This window comes from Mirounga angustirostris, unplaced genomic scaffold (assembly GCF_029215605.1).
Source record: "Mirounga angustirostris isolate CCGP_5_RB_7025 unplaced genomic scaffold, mMirAng1.0.hap1 SCAF_14, whole genome shotgun sequence".
NCBI lineage: Eukaryota > Metazoa > Chordata > Mammalia > Carnivora > Phocidae > Mirounga > Mirounga angustirostris.
Genome location: NW_026991722.1, coordinates 40251288 through 40270710, shown reverse-complemented (window position 1 = coordinate 40270710; position 19423 = coordinate 40251288). Strand labels below are relative to the sequence as shown.

Here is a 19423-nt window from a genome sequence, read left to right as displayed (position 1 = left end):
GAGATACAAGCGTGAATGGGTGAAATTTGCAAAACCCTGCAGAGAAAGAGAAGACAACTCGAAAAGAAATCCGATTGCCAAAGTAAGTCATATCAGCAGGGGCAATGTGAGGTTTTAGAATAAATGTAATAGATGTAAATTAAAATGATATGGCAACTCCATTTATCAAAATGTAGACTGGGGAGTGCACAGAACAAATAACCTGGGATCTTCAACCAAAAAAATACAATAATAATAATATGGAGGGAGATGAAGGAACTATGGCTTCTAGAGTAATAAAAAATAATTAAGAGACAGGTGGACCAACTTCAATGAATATGCCTTATTTAGATCTGGATTCTAGCAAACAAATAGAAAAAAATATATGGATAAGACAATAAGATAAGTGGTTGGGGGTCCATGTATTCATAATGATTAAAACTGGGTGATGAGATATATCAGGTTCATTACAAACCTAACTTTATATATATTTGAAATTTTCCATATTAAAAAGCTTGAAAATTATAATAATAAAAAATAAAATAATAATAATAATAAGCAATTTATTTTAATAAATATATTTTTTAAAGATTTTATTTATTTATTTGAGAGAGAGAGAATGAAAGAGAGCACATGAGAGGGGGAAGGGTCAGAGGGAGAAGCAGACTCCCTGCCGAGCAGGGAGCCTGATGCGGGACTCGATCCAGGGACTCCAGGATCATGACCTGAGCCGAAGGCAGTTGCTTAACCAACTGAGCCACCCAGGCGCCCTATTTTAATAAATATTTTTAACACTTACTGTATAATCCTTTCCCCTTTTTCTCTCCAGCTCCCCCTATTTAAACTAAAATAAATGTCTTTTTCAAAAAAATGTTCTCTGTTAAGGAAAGGAGCATTCAGAAGTAGTCTTGTCAATATTAAGTATCCATGACTTTCTCTCAACCTTTTAACAACACCATGGTGGCCATAATCTGGGCAAACATTCTAGAGCCAAATGATTAATGCGTATTGGTCCATGCTGGTCAATAGAAACAACAGTTCGAAATATCTCACATTCCCAGTATTCATTAAGGCAAAAGTAACCATCACAGGGTCAGAAAGAGTGAATAAAATAAACAGAAGACTTAAGACTATGAAGGTAGAGAAAAGGGGAAGGAAAAGGTCTGATTGCTGATCACATTCACATTTTGGGTATTTGGGGCTGCAGATTACTTCAGATTTCCAAGCAACCCAGAAAATTACCTACCGAATTTCTGGAATGGGAATTGATCAACCCCCTTTTGGAATCTTTGTTGTTGACAAAAACACTGGAGAAATTAACATAACAGCCATAGTTGATCGTGAGGAAACTCCAAGCTTCCTGGTAAGTTTGTGTCCTCACGATTGGGCACCCTTGTTTGTGCCCGGTGGCTTTATAATGTGATACTCTTCTACTGGTTATTTTAGAAGAAAGATCAGTGCACGAATCAATCCACCAATAAATAACAATTTTCATCACTCTTTTAAAGAGCCTTCACTCACAGTTGTGCCCCTGAAGGAATATACCAGGAGGGTGCAGGAGTACGCATTGAAATCCAACATGCATCCTGCAAAGAGCATCACCCTCTTTGTACCATAAGACAGTACCAGCCTGGAAGAAGGGGCAGCTTGCCTAACAGGCCTGCCCAGTGTGGGCACCTTTTCTTCCTTTATCTACTTTTTGGGGAAACATTTTCCTTCTGTGCACAAAAAGTCTGTACATGCTAGTAGAGCTTTATTTCTACAAGTTTTAGTAGTATGCAAATTGAGTTTGTAGAGTAATAAGTAACAATTCCCTCCTTTTTCTAGATCACGTGTTATGCTCTAAATGCCCTAGGACAGAATGTAGAGAAACCACTTGTATTAACAGTTAAAATTTTAGATGTCAATGACAATCCTCCAGTATTTTCACAAAGTATATTCATGGGTGAAATTGAAGAAAATAGTGCTTCAAGTAAGTCTTTTACATTATCTACCACTTCTAGTTTTTTTTAATTTTAAAATACAGGTATCACTATAGTATATCATTTTTATAAGCTAATTTATTCTCCTAGTTTTATCAGTAGTTTTGCAGAAAAATTCATCCAAATATCCTGGGTCTTCCTTTCTAATATTTGTACTTGAGCTAATTATCCGCTGCCACTGTATTTCTAGGTCGTGGTCCTGTTATCAAGTCAATAGTATCTTACTCTCTATATGTAAGTCACATGAGTACCTGGTAGTCATAAAACTAAAGGAGTGGCCTTAGGTAGCCTGGATGCATCAGCTAGACTTTTTTAGATTATAAAGGACAGAGACGCACTCAATTACTTAGATAATTTGGGGAAAGGGGAGAGTGACAATGCCACCCATCAAGGGAAGAAATAAAGACAGAAAATAGTCTCAACTCCAACACAACCAAGGCTTAAGGACAACAGAAAGATTTTTACAGAAGGCAGCACAGTTCCACCTGATTAAGAGAGACAGTAAGAGATACTGCAAATGACATGTAATTTGTTTTTGTGCATAACAGATTTAAGATTTTAAAAAATAAAGGTCAATTTGAAATTGTGTTGAATATTTAATGTGAAAAGAATGTCAATTCTTACATATTCTTTAATGAGCTTCTTCTGTATTCCTAGATTCACTGGTGATGATATTAAATGCCACAGACGCAGATGAACCAAACCACTTGAACTCTAAAATTGCCTTCAAAATCGTCTCTCAGGAACCTGCAGGCACACCCATGTTCCTCCTAAGCAGACACACTGGGGAAGTCCGTACTTTAACCAATTCTCTTGATCGAGAGGTAAAGCAAGGCACTTGGGCACACTCAATAATAAGGTCTGATTGTAAGAAAGCCAAGAGAGGTGACCCCATTTTACCTGAGAATGAAAGGAGAAAGGAAAAGAAGTTCTCCATACTCAACTGGGCCAATCTAGGGAAATTGTTTGCATTTCAATATGGTTCTGGTGGGGTGAGATGTGTACCTAAGAACTGTACAATCAATTGTACCCTAAAAACAAGTATCAGCATATCAGTGGGAGGTCAAGTGGAAAGTAAAAGAAGGCATTGAGGCATACACAGACAAAGACTGAACTGTGACTAATTCCTTATTTGGTGGAGGAAAAGGAAATTTCTCAGACAATGGAAGAAATTTCTCCCTGGAATAAAGCCTTCTCTGATGTTACACTTTTTCTACTAACTAGTTTTAATGTCACCCTTGCTTCCAGAACACTAAAGAATCCTCTTTTTCTCTTCCCCATCGTCCTACCACCATAACCACCACCACCATTTTATCACCATACAATACCCTGTCAGACTTTATATTACTTCTATGCAAATGATTCTCCAAAAAGACCAATAGGAAAGCTCTGTAAGTAAACTTCCCTCAAATAAGCATCCCAGCATCTTCACTGCCCGTTTTTGCTCCAAGTGTACTTTCTTGCTCTAAGAAGTTCACAAAAAAGAAACCTGGTCTAGCCCCATAAAAACTTGTCCGACCATCCAGGACCCCAGATGCCTCCTCTAGGCTGGACAATGGAACAACTCATATGATCCTTCTAGAGAAGAATATTTTCACCTCTTCACCCATAGGAAGCAGGTAGTTGTTATTTGTATTCCTGGCACTGGAGATTAATTATTTTTCTTTATTTTTTCCCAAATTTAGCAAGTTAGCAGCTATCGTCTGGTTGTGAGTGGTGCCGACAAAGATGGAGAAGGACTATCAACTCAATGTGAATGTAGTATCAAAGTGAAAGATGTTAATGATAATTTCCCAATGTTCAGAGAATCTCAGGTATACCTTGCCCTCCTTGAAGAATAATTTATATATATATATATATATTTTTTTTTTTTTTTAGCTTATATTTTGCCATTCTAATTCAGTATTTGCCTGTTCCTGGCTTCTATTTAAGTTCTCTGTACTTTTCTTAAAAAAAATAAGCTTTTGTCAAATATAAGAATTTAGTAACCAGCAAGAGGCAACACATAATTTGAGAATTAATGGTTAATGCTATTCAGAATAAAATATAATCTCTTTAGATAAAACCTGACAATAACTCTCAAATTCTGCTTCTTTCCTTTTTAGTATTCAGCACATATTGAGGAAAATACTTTAAATTCTGAGTTGCTTCGATTTCAAGTTATAGATTGGGACGAAGAATTCACAGATAATTGGCTTGCAGTGTATTTCTTTACCTCTGGAAATGAAGGGAATTGGTTTGAAATACAAACTGATCCCAGAACTAATGAAGGCATCCTGAAGGTGGTTAAGGTAAAGCCTATTTCCCTTCCATGGTAAAAATATTCCATATTAGCCCAAACTATCATTTCTACAAATAAACTTTATTCACTTATTAATAATAATACCACTTCTTTACAGAAAACTTAGAAAATACATAGAAGTAGATAGAATTTTTTAAAGACACACACATAGCCCCACTACCTAAGGACAGCCTTTTTAAACATGTTGATTTATTTCCTTCCAAGCTACCCTACTTTCTATAGTAAACACAAATACACTAAAATACATATATTTATAGGTGTGCTTGCTTTAAGCACAAGAATGTAAAACACATTTCTTAATCTCATTTACTCCCTACAACTGAAGTTAGGAAAAGATAAAAATACATAATATTGCGGCTTGTGAATTTGTCAACTTGCTTTAAGTGAATTTAGTTACAGTCATAAGGGGGGGAATGCAACTTTTTGAAAATGGGAATGTATAATTAAATCTGCAATATAAGGGACGCCTGGGTGGCTCAGTTGTTAAGTGTCTGCCTTCGGCTCAGGTCATGATCCCAGGGTCCTGGGATCGAGCCCCGCATCGGGCTCCCTGCTCCGCAGGAAGCCTGCTTCTCCCTCTCCCACTCCCCCTGCTTGTGTTCCCTCTCTAGCTGTGTGTCTCTCTGTCAAATAAATAAATATCTTAAAAAAAAAAATCCGCAATATAAAAAACAGTAATTGAGTAATCCTTGCGTTTAACATGCATGGCTATAACAGACACCCCCCCATACACAGAATCCTATCTGGAATAACATGAGGATATTTCTGCCTGGACCCTGTATAGACTAGAAAAAATAACCACTATTTGAAGACATTCTTTGGCCCAGGACACTGGACTATACGTTACCTTCTTCCTTTATTTCTTTGAGTCCAGTAGAGTGACAGACCCATAATATCCCCTTAACAAGGAAATTGCTGGAATCCCCAATTGCTGGAGCTATGCGAGCAGTTCCTATTACTCTGCTTTTCAGAGAGAAGGCTATAACCATCACTCGCAAGGGTGTGTTATAAACTCCCAGCAATCCCCGAAAATGAAGCCTTCCCTCTCTCCTGTCTTGGTGTCATCTAGTCTTCCAAACTAGCAACCTGGGCCTTATCCTTCAATCATAACATTTCCTCACAACAGTCATCCAATTCTGCCCTGGAAACTGTTCTTAAAGTCTGGCCCTGGTCTTCCTTCCTCTGGCCTGTGATCTACTGGGCCTTGCCTCCTTGCTCCTAGATGACTATAATCCCCTCCTGATGGCTGTCCTTACCTCCTCTTTCTACTTCCCTACAACCTCCTACTGCCACCAGACTACTGCCATGTTTTTCTTAAAACCAGTGTGGATTATTCTGTTCTTTAAAACCTTTCCTTGTTCTCCATTGGCTGTGAAAGTGGCCCTCCAGTCTTATTGCTCATTTGCATCCCCAGCAACTTTTCCTCACCAGTGGGAATATAGGAACTATTGGTTCAGTTGGTCTGTGGGGAAGTCCAGGCAATGGCAGGTCTTAATGGCTCCACAGAGAGCTCTAATTGCAGCCAGGATTGATGACCAGCTGCTGGCCTTGAAGATGACCTTCAGTCTCCTCAGAACTATAGACTAGGCCTCTCACCATCTGCAGCCAGCGCCCTGTCACCTTCTGTAACTCTGGGCATTTGCAAATGTTTCACCTTTGCCTGAAAAACTCTCTCATCCTTCGACACTCAGCTCACTTGAAAGCTCTCAGAAGGTTTCCTATATACTATGGGACTAAATTTGTGCAGTCCTCACCATGATCTGATGAGGTAAAGTTTTGTGGTTTTTTTCAGAAGTGAAAATTTGAGAATCAGAGAAATTAAATATTGTGCCATGAGTCACACAAGCTACTAGGCAGCAGAACCAGGATTCAAGCCACACTACCATAGCAAACTTGGGATTCTTTCCATTGTACCATACAGCCTAAAGACACTATAATGATGTTTTAGTAGTCTAAAGAGAGGTCTGCTCTTTTGTAAATATCGGTTACCAAGCTGAGGTCTTTTTTTTTTTTTATTTGACGGAGAGAGACAGCCAGAGAGGGAACACAAGCAGGGGGAGTGGGAGAGAGAGAAGCAGACTCCCCACTGAACAGGGAGCCCGATGCGGGACCTGATCCCAGGACCCTGGGATTATGACCTGAGCCGAAGGCAGACGCTTAACGACTGAGCCACCCAGGCGCCCCCCAAGCTGAGGTCTTATGAGTTAAGAATTTTAATGGTTTCCCACCTCATCATTACAATGATTTCTGAAGCCGTCTTGCTATATAGAAATAAAAGAGGCATGGGACATAGAGTTCTCTTGTCCTGTTCTGGGTTTGCTGGATTGTATCTCTGTGATACTTCTTTCCTTCCAATTTTATTTTATTTTTTTACTCTAGGCTCTAGATTATGAACAACTACAAAATGTACAACTTGGTATTGCTGTCAAAAACAAAGCTGAATTTCACCAATCAGTAATTTCTCAGTATCGAGTGCAGTCAACCCCAGTCACGATTCAAGTAGTCAACGTGAGAGAAGGAATTGCATTCCGTCCTGCTTCCAAGACATTTATTGTGCAGAAAGGCATAAGTAGTAAAAAACTGGTCAATTATGTTCTGGGAACATATCCAGCTATTGATGAGGATACTAAAAAAGCTGCCTCATATGTCAAGTAAGACTGTTTTTATATTATTCCTTGATGTGGTTTTAATTTATAAGCTACTACAAAATAATACCTAAACTATTATATGCCAAGAATACAAAGAGACACAAAGTGGCCAACTCAAGGAACTGTCTAACTCAATAAGAGATTTATAGCCAAATCATTGGAACATATTGGGCTATGAGCGAAGATAACATAAGCATAAGTTAAAGTGGAAACTAAGAGAAGAATGCCTTAGCCTATGGAGAGAAATCAGGAAAAGATCTCACAGAAACTTTCAGTTGAGTTTAAAAAGAGTAGTTCAGCAGAAGACCAATCAGATAAGACAGCACATACAAAACATATATGCCCCAAAATATAAGAACACCATGCAATGTAGATGCTGTAAGAGCAAGAAAACAATTATTTTATTGTGCAAAGTAGAAAATTGAAAAAGCAGGCTAATACTTAAGGACTATGAAATACTGCTTGTCTGTGCTAATATGCTAATTTTTTACCATTGTTTATAAGAGTATATTTTGATGTCTTAAATTAACTATAAATACATTAAATATAAAATGAGTTATTTTCATTAAATAGGTAAACATTCCATATTTGAAAGAAAATTTTATTTTTTCTGTCATAAAACAGGTATATCATGGGACGTAATGATGGTGGTTTACTATTCATTGATTCAAAAACTGCTCAAATCAAATTTGTCAAAAACATCGATTGGGATTTTACTTTCATATTTAACAAGACAATCACAGCTGAGGTTCTGGCCATAGATGGTAAGAAAAATATTTCAAAATGGGGGTCTGGCTGGCTCACTCAGTAGAGCATGCAACTCTTGATCTTGGGTCCGTGAGTTCGAGTCCCACACTGGGCACAGAGATTACTTAAAAAATAAAAATCTTAGGGGTGCCTGGGTGGCTCAGTCGGTTGGGCATCTGCTTTCGGTTCAGGTCATCATCCCAGGTCCTGGGATCAAGCCCCGAACTGGGATCCCTGCAGGGAGGAGCCTGCTTCTCCCTCTACCTCTGCCTGTCACTCCCCTTGCTTGTTCTTTCTCTCTCAAATTAATTAATTAATTAATTAATTAATTAATAAAAATCTTTAAAAAATATATTTCAATCATTTTTAGAGAAATGTTAACTCCAATTGGCATTTTTTTATGAATAGATTCTGATTATTTAACATATTACCTTTATCACTACATAAAGTTACTTACTTGGGGCCTTGGGTCTCAAATCTGAGGCAGCTGAACCCAGAAGACTGAGCATTCCAACTTCTCATGGAGTTTTTAGTACCAGTGAATTCTGTGTTCAGTCCCTGTGGTCTGCTGTGTTGAGGCAGAAATTTTGAGACCCACAGGAATTTCTGTGTTTGAGAGGATGGATAAAAATTGATACAGAAGGCCTGTCAGGAAAGCTCAACTCAAATGCGAGGTGCCTTGGTGAGTTACTTATAAAGTGAGTCACTTACAGAGACCTCATGCGACCAGATCATTGAACAATAAAATCTTTTGGAATGTTTCAAAAATAATATTCTTTGGATGCTTTGTGTTTCATCAAGTATAAATTAATTTATGCTCAGGCAATAAGTAAACAAGAAAATAAAACAAAAGAATAAACACCAAAAATCGTATCACCCGGGAGAAGAGCAAAAAGCACTAAGGGAAACAACAGAAAGTATTCATAATCCTACCATAGAGAAATTTTTGCTTTATTTCTTTATTGTTTTTGATTGTCAACATTGAAAAAATTTTCTTCAGTAAACTTTTGTATCTTGGATAGTAAAAATCAATCATTGTTTATTCCAAATACTTCGGCTCAAGCTTTAGAAGCAAAAATCTTTCACACAGTGCTGGGTTCATATAGTAGGATACATTTAAGAAAACTATTGTTTTTATGTTGATTTCATTTGTAATCAGTGAATTCATCACCTTACAGGTCTTGGTTCCAAGCATATTAAACTAATAGCTAATGCTACTAATTATAGACACCAGCCAAGTTGGCAAATTTAAATTTGCTTTTTACAAGATGTGGAAATTAAATGACATCTTTTTACTTGTAAGAATAACGAATATAATTTCTCATGAGAAGACACACTAAGTTGGCTGTATGAAAGAGATTTTTTTTTTTTTAAGATTTTATTTATTTATTTGACAGAGACACAGTGAGAGAGGAAACACAAGCAGGGAAGGTGGGAGAGGGAGAAGCAGGCTTCCAGGGGAGCAGGGAGCCTAATGGCGGGGCTTGATCCCAGGACCCTGGGATCATGACCTGAGCCAAAGGCAGACACTTAATGACTGAGCCACCCAGGCGCCCCATGCAAGAGACATTTAAAAGGTTTTGGGGGGGGGGGGTTACAACATATTCTGTGTATTTCTTTAATTCTAAAATGTTATTCTTACAGAAAACACAGGTAAAACTTCTACAGGCACCATATATGTTAAAGTACCTGGTTTTAATGAAAATTGTCCAACAATCGTCCTTGAAAAGAAAACAATTTGTAGTTCACAGCCTTCTGTGGTAGTCTCAGCTAGAGCACTAGACAATAAATATACTGGCCCCTACACATTTTCTCTGGAGGCACAACCACTAAAATTACCAGTTGTGTGGAGTATCACAACACTCAATGGTGAGTAATGGTAAACTTGCTTCCGTAAATGAAAAAGTTGCTGCTTCTTTATATTTCCAGAGGGATAAAAGGGCTCATTTGGGAACAAGTCTCTTCCAAGAATAACTGAAAAAACTCTTTAAAGGCAATGAAGATGCGGTCCTAGCCTCATGAATTTCTTCTCTCTTCAGAAGAGGAATGATACGATATGTTTGTACTATTTAATATTTTGTTTTTTATGTGCAATCTAATTGTTTTGTATTTTTAATGTCTTATTTCTACCTCCACACACACCATAAAAAGAATAGAGTCAGCCATCAATTCTATTGCAGAGCTGTTTAAATTTCTAAATATATAAACTTTTCCTAACTGGGCAGACTGTGAACAGATATGAAGTACTGGATGGGTTGCCCGTTCAAGGCTCATAGAAGTGGTACTTAATCTGTCACTAGTTAGGAATCTTGACAGCATGGTGGACTAAAATTCCCATTAGCTCATTAGCCAGTGGGAAAGAGTTCATCCATCCTTCCTTTTCTTCTAACCTTTATCATGCTAATTTTACATTTTTAATGTTTTCTAGTAGTCTCCTAGAAATAACCATTGGACTTAATAAGAATCTTCTCACTTTTCTCTGGTTCTTTGCTGAACCAATCTTGCTTCCCTCCATGAATGTGCTCTATGGTTCTCTAGTCATAGGTATCGGCCATTGCTAGAATCACCAAAGGGATCTTGTCCTCCATGGCCTTCTTTCCGAGGGCCTTATTGATCTTGGTGTAAGTCCCTAGTTCCAAAGTACTCATGTAGCTTTTGGATCCAAATGGGTTTACCAGCACATGGACAATGAAAAGTTTGCAAAAGAAACATCAGAGAGAGACAGGACCCAGCACTAGACATACCTGCTTGAGTGAGGCTGGACAAGGCAACAGTGGTTGGACTGAGTGGATCAGGCATAATATCAAAGGGCAGGGTCAAGAGTGATACAGTTGACACAACTCTGCAGCTTACAAGAGCTGCTACTGGAGTCCACTTAAAAAGGGACAACATAGCAATGGAGAATGATCAATGTTCGTGAGTTAGATAGGCAACAGGCCCTCACCTCAGAGAATCCCATACAACTGGCTTTTGGGCACATGGAATGAATGCTATCAGCAACAGCTGAGGTAGTGGAAGCCAAAGCAGAAATTCAGTCTTGATAAGTCAGGCAAAAAGCATGGATTCAGAGGGAAGGCATACGTCCAGAGGGCCACACGAGAGTCCAGGGAGTTGGTGCAGACATAGAGGAGATTGGTTAAGCCCCAGGAGAGGGAGGGGGGCTGATATTGAAATGTTACCTGCCTCCCATCATCCTTCAGGGGAAAATCAGGGTAGGACTGAGTCTTCATGAGAGGCAATAACAGGCCCATCTGGGGCAGAAAGAAGGACAAGGAGGAAATGCAACCTGATTTATCCAACTGAACCCCTTATCACTCTCAGAACTGCTCCAACCTCACCCTACTATCAGCCTCCCTATCTGTGACAATGATGCTTAAGGCAACCCTGGGTCTGTTAACAAAAATAAGTAGTTTTAAGAGCAAAAGACACCTTGTCCTGCTGTTGATTTGTGTGATTGTTTGTCTTCAGCTACTTCCGCACTCCTAAATGCCCTGCAGCCCCTATCTCTTGGAACGCACAGCATCGCCTTCACTGTTACTGACAGTCAGGACAGACAGTGCGAGACACCAGAGAGCCTGACTCTGGAAGTCTGCCAGTGTGACAACAGGGACACCTGTAGAACTCCTAGTGATAATGATCCCATAGATGGAAAGAGATCATCAGTGAGGCTGGGGCCTGCCGCCATCGGCCTGCTACTCCTTGGTCTTTTGCTGTTGCTATGTGAGTATGCCAAAGCTAACTTCTGTTTCTGATGGGGAATCAGCCTTTGTGGGGGCCTTCAGGTTGCATGGGCAATGCTATCTTCGCAATGTACAACCATTCCTTAACTGTGTTATGGGCAAAGGTGGGGGTAACATTTTCAGGAAGAACTGGACATGTTGAAAGTTAATGTGTCTCTTGCCAGCAATCTATTCATAATACAACAAAGCAAGTCATATATATGTTAGACAGTTAGAAAACAGCACAGGAGAATCAACAAGAGAAAAGTTAAAGCATGAACACTTTCTATATACTGCCAGTGATGTTCATCATCAAAATAATGCCTTTACCCATAAAGAAGTCCACAGACATAGAATAGAAAAAGAACCCCTGCCAAATAAATCTAGAGAAAAATGTAGAGGATATATAGCCTTTGAGCTTTATAATGAACATTAATACATCATAGGCTCTGAAAAGTTATTGCTTAATCCAGCACTTTCTGAAAATAGCTGACCACTATATATACACCCTCTTAAAGGCTTTCACTTAATAAGATTAAGCTTATTGAGCACATTAGGGAAACTACACACATGTTGTATTTTTCAATAAAAGTAAAATTTATTCAATGGATAGGTTTCTAAAAGTTTCAATTAAATTAAAATCTTGTGAATCAAATAGTATTTTTAATGTAATAGGTCTCTATTTAAAGGAAATTCATGGCAAATTCTTATATAAATAAGAAAAATCCTTGATAAATTCACATTCATTTCCCAAATTTATTATAGAACTGTAGGCTTTTAGAATTAAAATGATTGTTCATGATAAACAAGTCTACTCCAGCCCCTTCATTTAAATTTTTTTAAAATTTGCGAAATATTTTTAAACCACAAAGTGCACAAAATTACATGACAAGCACACATATAACCATCACTCAGATTTAACAGATCTTAATATTTGCCACATCTTTTCAGATCTCTTTTTATAAAAAAAGAAGTTGATATCCATACATTTAGTGGCCTCCCACACATGCCGTATATTCTTCTTCTGCCTTCCCCAAAAGTGTTTACTATTCTGCAGTTAACATGCATCATTCCATTTCACAGCTTGAAATAGATTCACCTTTCAGTTTTTCAATATCTTATTTTTTTTTTAAGATTTTATTTATTTATTTGAGAGAGAATGAGAGACAGAGAGCATGAGAGGGAGGAGGGTCAGAGGGAGAAGCAGACTCCCTGCTGAGCAGGGAGCCCGATGCGGGACTCGATCCCGGGACTCCAGGATCATGACCTGAGCCGAAGGCAGTCGCTTAACCAACTGAGCCACCCAGGTGCCCTTTCAATATCTTATTAGTCAATTTCAAAACCAAAAGATTTTTCAAGTACATAGATGTGAGTCTTGATGCAAGCAGCCAGCTGGGAAGGGAACCTGGTTCTGGTTTTCATTAGTTCATACATTTTTCAGTCTGCAGAAATGCACTCAACACTTTGAAAAACTTTTTCTGGATACATATATAAAAACCAAATATATATATATATATATATATATTGCAGATAACTATGATAAGCAAGATCTCTAAAAGACAATTTATGCCCACCTAAAAATACTCACCATTCAGGTGTACATTCATCACCTTAAAAACTAATTTGTCAACTAACAATATTCAATTCTTCCCACACACTTAACAAAGTCATAGAATTGAGAATGGCAATGAATAAAAAAAAAAAGCCTGTAGAAGTATCATTTATTTATTATATTAAATTTTAAGAAAATGCATTATGTCCAACCTATTTTATTTATAATATAGGACCAACCTAATTTGCATAACTGATGTAGCCCTTCCAGAAAATACTAGCAAATCCTCAGAGCACTCACTAGGGTCCTTTACTTATACTGCTAACTCAATTAATCCTCACAACTACCTGTGATGTAGATAATATTTATTCTCCCATTCGCTGTATGAGTTACTAGAGGCAAGAAAGATGATAAAACTTACCCAGCTGGTGAGAGGTGGAGCCAAAGTTCAAACCCTACAAGCCCTCACTAAACTACCTCTAGGAGGACAGAATTCAAACATGAGGATTCAATAGACCTTGAGAGGCCAGAGGTGGGGGTGGGGTCACTAACTACTTAGCTTGCCAGAACTTCCTTTCAAGAGAGAGTTTAGTATTTAGCTCTTGGTCCATTAGCATGAGAATGACGTTAATCTAAAGATTGCTGAGATGTGACGGATATGCACAGAAAGAATGAAAATTACCCTGACAGGAAAGGCCCTCCAAGCTAGGGATTCTTAAGTCACAATTAAGAGTGCAATGGTATTAGCTCATCACTCTAGTTGCTGAGGGAGTTTGCTGGTTAATTGCTATTTACTAAGAGATGAGTAGAGTCCAGATTACAGAAACATTATCCTGCCCACCTAAAATCCTGACCATCCAGGTGTGTATTCACCTGACATAACATACATTGCCTCAAAATGGACAAATAAATGCAATAAATATATATATATTTATTTATATATATAATATATATTACAGAAAAGGATTGAGGACCTGAACAACTGCACAACCATCTTTATCATTCATCAAACTGACTATTTCAAGAAAATATACATATCACAAGAATGATCCAATCAGTCTCCTCCAGTTTCATAATTGTATGAAATTTTAGGATGCTTAGTTTACATTTTATTTTGTAGAAACTAATTTTGCTTTCTATTAGATTTTCCTGAGTCCTGAAAATACTGTATTTTCTTCCTAATGTTTCAGACAATTGTCATGTCTCGTTGTTTCCAAATGATTCAAATGTTCCGATATTTTATTTTCCTTTATAACTAGTGGCCCCCCTTTTCCTGCTGACCTGTGACTGCGGGGTGGGTCCTATCGGGGGAGTGACAGGAGGATTTATGCCAGTTCCTGATGGTTCAGAAGGAACAATTCATCAGTGGGGAATCGAAGGAGCCCATCCTGAAGACAAGGTGAGGACCCAGTTTCTAAAACATTTATTTCAATCATATAGAGCAAAATTAGATTTATATTCAGATAGGAAATGGGGTAATGGGGTATAAAAATAAGACACTCCTTGACCTTTAAAGACCTTTGTGAGTCAGTACTGAAATAAATGGAGCCTTTTAGAATCATAGCTCTTCAGATGTCTAATCATAAAAATGGTTACTCCTGCAAGAATTTGGCCTTCTCCTAAAGTCACCTTTTGCAAAGAGCCACATTTCACCCATAGTACCATGAAATCTGGTTCATTTTGAAATATATTTATTTTTTGAACACGGTTTGCAGGAAATCACAAATATTCGCGTGCCACCTACCACTGCCAATGAAGCCGATTTCATGGAAAATTCTGGTAAGTGAACATCAAATGGATTTTTGAAAGCAATACTGGGTTAAATAAGAAATACTGAAAAATAATAAGTGTTCTAAATCATTCTCTTAATAATTGGCATATATGTACACATGCTGGGAGATGTTCCCACTGAAATAGGGTTTCAATGAAATGATTTACTATTAGTATATTAGTCAATTCCGGGGCCAAGCTTGGGTTTCTGTAAGTTCATTGAAATTCATTGCCCACTGATGCCACCATTTTTAATATCCAAAGATTTGTTATACATTTTCCAAACTTTAATAAACTGAAGTATATAGCTCTCAGTCAATTACTAATTTTTTAATTAGAAAAGATATCACACATGTAGAAAAATGTAAAGGAAGATATTCCAAATACTATGTACCTACCACTCAACTTTATTCTTAACTTTGGTAATATTTGCAGTTAAACCTCCTGTGTGCACATCCTCTATCCTACTGCCCTTCTTCCTTCCCCAGAACTAACAATACCCTAATTTGAGTTCAATTACCAATTTTAATTCAGTCATAATGGGACAAGGTTGTTTATGTTCTCATATAGGTGAAATTATTTCTTTGGTTTGCCAAAGGACTGTTTTATTCATATTGTCTCAGTGCCACAATTAAGGCATAAACTAGAGAAACAATAAGACCTAATGCCTAATATTAAAATTTATATTAATTCCATACTTAGCAATAGATTGTTTTTAAATGTCTAGCCTGCAAAATCTGCATGAGATCACCCCAAAATGTCTGCCTTTATCAGCTACCCCATCCTCACCTGCTTTTCCCATTATAATTACATAGCAAAAACTATATTCAGAATTCTCTAGAAAAAAATTAACTTTCCATGAAAGTGTAATGTAAAGGTAATAGGGAGAATAGTCATAACTCTTTAAATTTTCTTCAGGCACCAAGACACTAAATTAGCATCTGCTAATTTGCATGATTACATTATGTATGTTTCCTCTTTGATTTCCATATTGAAAGCAATATGATAGCTTAATTTTAATTTCTTTTTTCCTGAAAACAAATAAGCATTGCACTAGAAGCTTTCCGCGGCTGTGTGCTGAATATTCTGTTTCTACTTTTCTATTTCTGGCTGTTGTCACTGAAAATCTATTTCCTGTGTATATTTTTTAATTTGTATGTTTCCAGAGCTGTTCCATCTGCTAAGACCCTCTGTTACAGCCTCATCTGCTCTGTTACTCTCTCATTAACAGACCAGAGGATGTTCTTATTATCCCCAGTCATATAACTGTAATTTCTCCCACTTATTTGCTTTACTTGGTGTTTACCTATCGATATCAAAAAACAGTAAAAAAAAAAAAAAATTACAGCATAAGATGCTACAGAATTTTCTCCCCTGTTGTTAGAAGTTTGTACAAATACCTATGCTGGAGGGACAGTGGTGGAAGGAGCCTCGGGAATGGAACTGACCACCAAGCTTGCAGCAGCCACTGGACTTGGCATTGGTTCTGCAGGACAGTCTGGCACGATGAGAACAAGGCATTCCACCGGAGGAACCATTAAAGACTATGGTGAAGGAGCAGTAAGCATGAATTTCCTGGACTCCTATTTTTCTCAGGTAATTTGGTGGAAAGCTCTGTGGCTTTGTTATCTTATGTACATCAGAGATCTTTTTACTTGACTTTACTTCAGTTTTGCAATTCATTGTTGTTGCTGTACTTACAGCTTGTTAAAATGTAAGAAAAAAATAGGGTTCTTTGCCGAAATAATGCAGATAACCTAAGATGGCTGCCAAAATTGGGCTACTAGTCAAAAGGAAAAATGGTAGGTAGACACAAAGGGAGATAATACAGCAAGTGGAACCTCTTCCTTCTGACTGAAATAACAATGGAAAGCAAAATCTTTTGCGTGTCAGGATCAGCAGCATCCTCTTTAGAAATACAAAGCAGCTTATTTTGTGTTTCCTACACCATAAAGTATGTCAAATGTGCATGTTTTTCTGAGACAGGCTTATAGTACTCTTCACATTTTCAAAGGAGTCCATGCCCAAAATGCTGAAGAACCATTTAATTAATTACCCAAAAATAAAAGTGGGGAAAAAAGGGATGTGATCAAAGATCAGATGAAGTGTCAGGAAGCAGAGAACTGAAAGGAACAAGGGTTTAAGAACAGAGAAGACTTTAAGAGGCAGGTCTTGCCTCTTGGTTGGTGCATCATTAGAACAGATTTCATACAGAGTTTTGGTGTGAGAGCTGGTAAGTTCCAGGATCGGACCTGTTGCTGAGAAGGTGGAGCCTCACACTGATTGGCAGGGAGAGCCTGTTTGGGATGAGGACTCTTGGGATATTCTGAGGTGTGGTGTGGGCCTTAGTTATGGGTCAGGCTCCCGCATGGGTTGGGGAGTCTAGGCAAAGACCCCAGACTGGCTGAGAGCTGGCTTAGATGGTGCAAGTGGGATGCCTGCCCCCCACCCACAAACACAAAGACAAGCACACACAGGGACCCCCACACTTGGCCCAGTGAGTAACCTTCCAAGCTTTGAACACATTGGTTTTGTAGGTCTAAATCCATGTAAGTGCCCTCAAAACCCATACTTAAAATGTGAGCCTAGGCCGGACTCAGTTTTGAAGGAATGTCAACCACACAACCAAACACCCAATAATTTCTGTAACAAGATTATTGATATACAGAGTATGCCTTTACTTCTATGGATTACCTAAATTATGCATTCATGATCAGTCCTCGAGTTCTATGAACAGTATTGTATTCTTCAACTGAGACTCTTCTAAATTCATTTTTTCCACTTTTCTCCATCTTTAGAAAGCATTTGCCTGTGCAGAGGAAGACAATGCCCAGGAAGCAAATGACTGCTTGCTGATCTATGATAACGAAGGAATGGGTGCTCCCAGTTCTCCCGTGGGCTCCTTGGGTTGTTGCAGTTTTATTGCCGATGAGCTGGATGACAGCTTCTTGGACTCACTCGGCCCCAAATTTAAAAAACTTGCAGAGATAAGCCTCAGGATCGATGATGAAGCCAAACAATCTCAGCTGCCTTCCAAAGACAGCCATTTTGGGATTGAATCCTGTGGCTACTCCCTAGGAGTCCAACAGCCAGAATCTGTTAGGGGCCAGACTTTGTCAGGCAGTCAAGGAACTTCTGCTTTGTCTGCTTCCGGCTCTGTTCTCCAACCAGCCATTTCCATCCCTGACACTTTGCAGCATGGTAGTTATTTGGTAACAGAGACTTACTCGGCCTCTGGTTCTCTCGTGCAACCTCCCGCTACAGTCTCTGAGCCACTTCTCACGCAAAATGTAACAGTGACAGAGAGGGTGATTTGTCCCATTTCCAATGCTCCTGGCAACCTACAAACTCCGATGGAGCTACGGGGGTCACATAATAGGATCTGTACAGAAGATCCTTGTTCCCGTCTAATATGACCAGAATGAACTGGAATAATATATTGGTTGAATATAATTATTTAGACCAAATTGTTAAAAGGAGCATAAAAAAGCTCACAGTGCTTGTCTAATTGGGCACTTATTTAGTACTCTCCTAAACTGAGCTTGATTCTTTTAATTTTCTAGTTGATATCCCCAAACTGGATATGCTGTCACTCTCACTTCTCAAATACCATTCAAGTGGTAGTAAATCTTGATGTTTTTTAAAAAAAAAAAATCTTAAGATCATATCCAGTGGGAAATTTTCAATTAATAATTAACAACTTTAAAACTTCTGTTTTTGCAGTACCAAAGAAAGGTATTTATCACTTTAAATAAAATGCAGCATGTTTTAGTGGATTAAGCACTTGTAGTCAAGAGCCCCAGTTCTTGTCCCTGTCACCTTTTCTTATGTCACTGATAATAATGTAAAAGTCATAGGTCTTTGCTAAAGCATTTTGAGCTGCTTAGAAAAAGGAAGTAGTTGCAGCTGAGTTTTTGCCATCTTCTTGGTGTTGGGAGACCCTAAGTGCATCTTTTGCACAAGTTAAGGGCTATTGGCTTACGCATTAAACTTGCTATATCTATATTCCTCAATTCTCAAAATAAGACAGTTTGGTAAGAAAATATCGTAGAACATTTAGGAAAGTTTAGTATGGTGTAAATAATATTTTGTGTTTTTCTAAATTACTTTGAAAGGATCTATCCAAAGAAAATATCTTACACTGAGCTCCTTCCTACACACTTCTCAGTACAAAACCTGTGTTAAATCGTTCTCAAAAATTACTCTCTATTTTTTAAATGTCAGTGGGTAGATGTAACTTGCATATGACATATAGTGATGTTTATTATGCTAACAATGTCTACAGACTTTGTGAGAATACAAAACCTGGTTTTTCTCATAAGAAAAAGATGCCTCTGACTAGATTAACATATGGTGACATTTTTGAATATGTATTATAAGCCCCATTTCAAGTCAAAAAGGGAGATGGAAAGGGATTATCAGTAACCTCTATTATTTTATTAAGCCTCACTCCTTTGAAATAGCTACAGCAACTTAATTCTCTAGCATAACAATGAAGATTCCAAATTTATTACTTCATGCATGTTGCCCTAATAGCAACGCAGTTCTTCAAATCATCTGTGGTCATTCATTCCAGACCTTCAGCCTTTAGCCCCTAGGGAACACCTTCTTATCAACATTCTTGTCTTAGCTCAGTCTTTACAAGGTCATTGTCCAACTCCATTATCTCTAATTGTATGTAAAATACTCCTCTCTGTTTTGTTTTGTTTTGTTTTGTTTTGTTG

General features: G+C 38.0%; 1 protein-coding gene across 1 annotated transcript in view; it reads left to right on the top strand.

Annotated features, from left to right (window-relative positions):
- DSG3 (desmoglein 3) overlaps positions 1-18115 on the top strand; it is a 25789-nt gene extending 7674 nt beyond the window's left edge. The window contains exons 3-16 of the mRNA XM_045886886.2: positions 1-82; positions 1187-1342; positions 1807-1951; positions 2619-2785; positions 3647-3775; positions 4067-4252; positions 6643-6914; positions 7536-7675; positions 9303-9527; positions 11127-11378; positions 14189-14328; positions 14645-14708; positions 16084-16295; positions 17498-18115. The exon at positions 1-82 is cut by the window's left edge and continues 47 nt beyond it. Of these exons, the coding sequence (XP_045742842.2) occupies positions 1-82; positions 1187-1342; positions 1807-1951; positions 2619-2785; positions 3647-3775; positions 4067-4252; positions 6643-6914; positions 7536-7675; positions 9303-9527; positions 11127-11378; positions 14189-14328; positions 14645-14708; positions 16084-16295; positions 17498-18115 (2788 nt within the window). The remainder of the gene's footprint in view (positions 83-1186; positions 1343-1806; positions 1952-2618; positions 2786-3646; positions 3776-4066; positions 4253-6642; positions 6915-7535; positions 7676-9302; positions 9528-11126; positions 11379-14188; positions 14329-14644; positions 14709-16083; positions 16296-17497) is intronic.
- The last annotated feature ends 1308 nt before the right edge of the window (positions 18116-19423 follow it).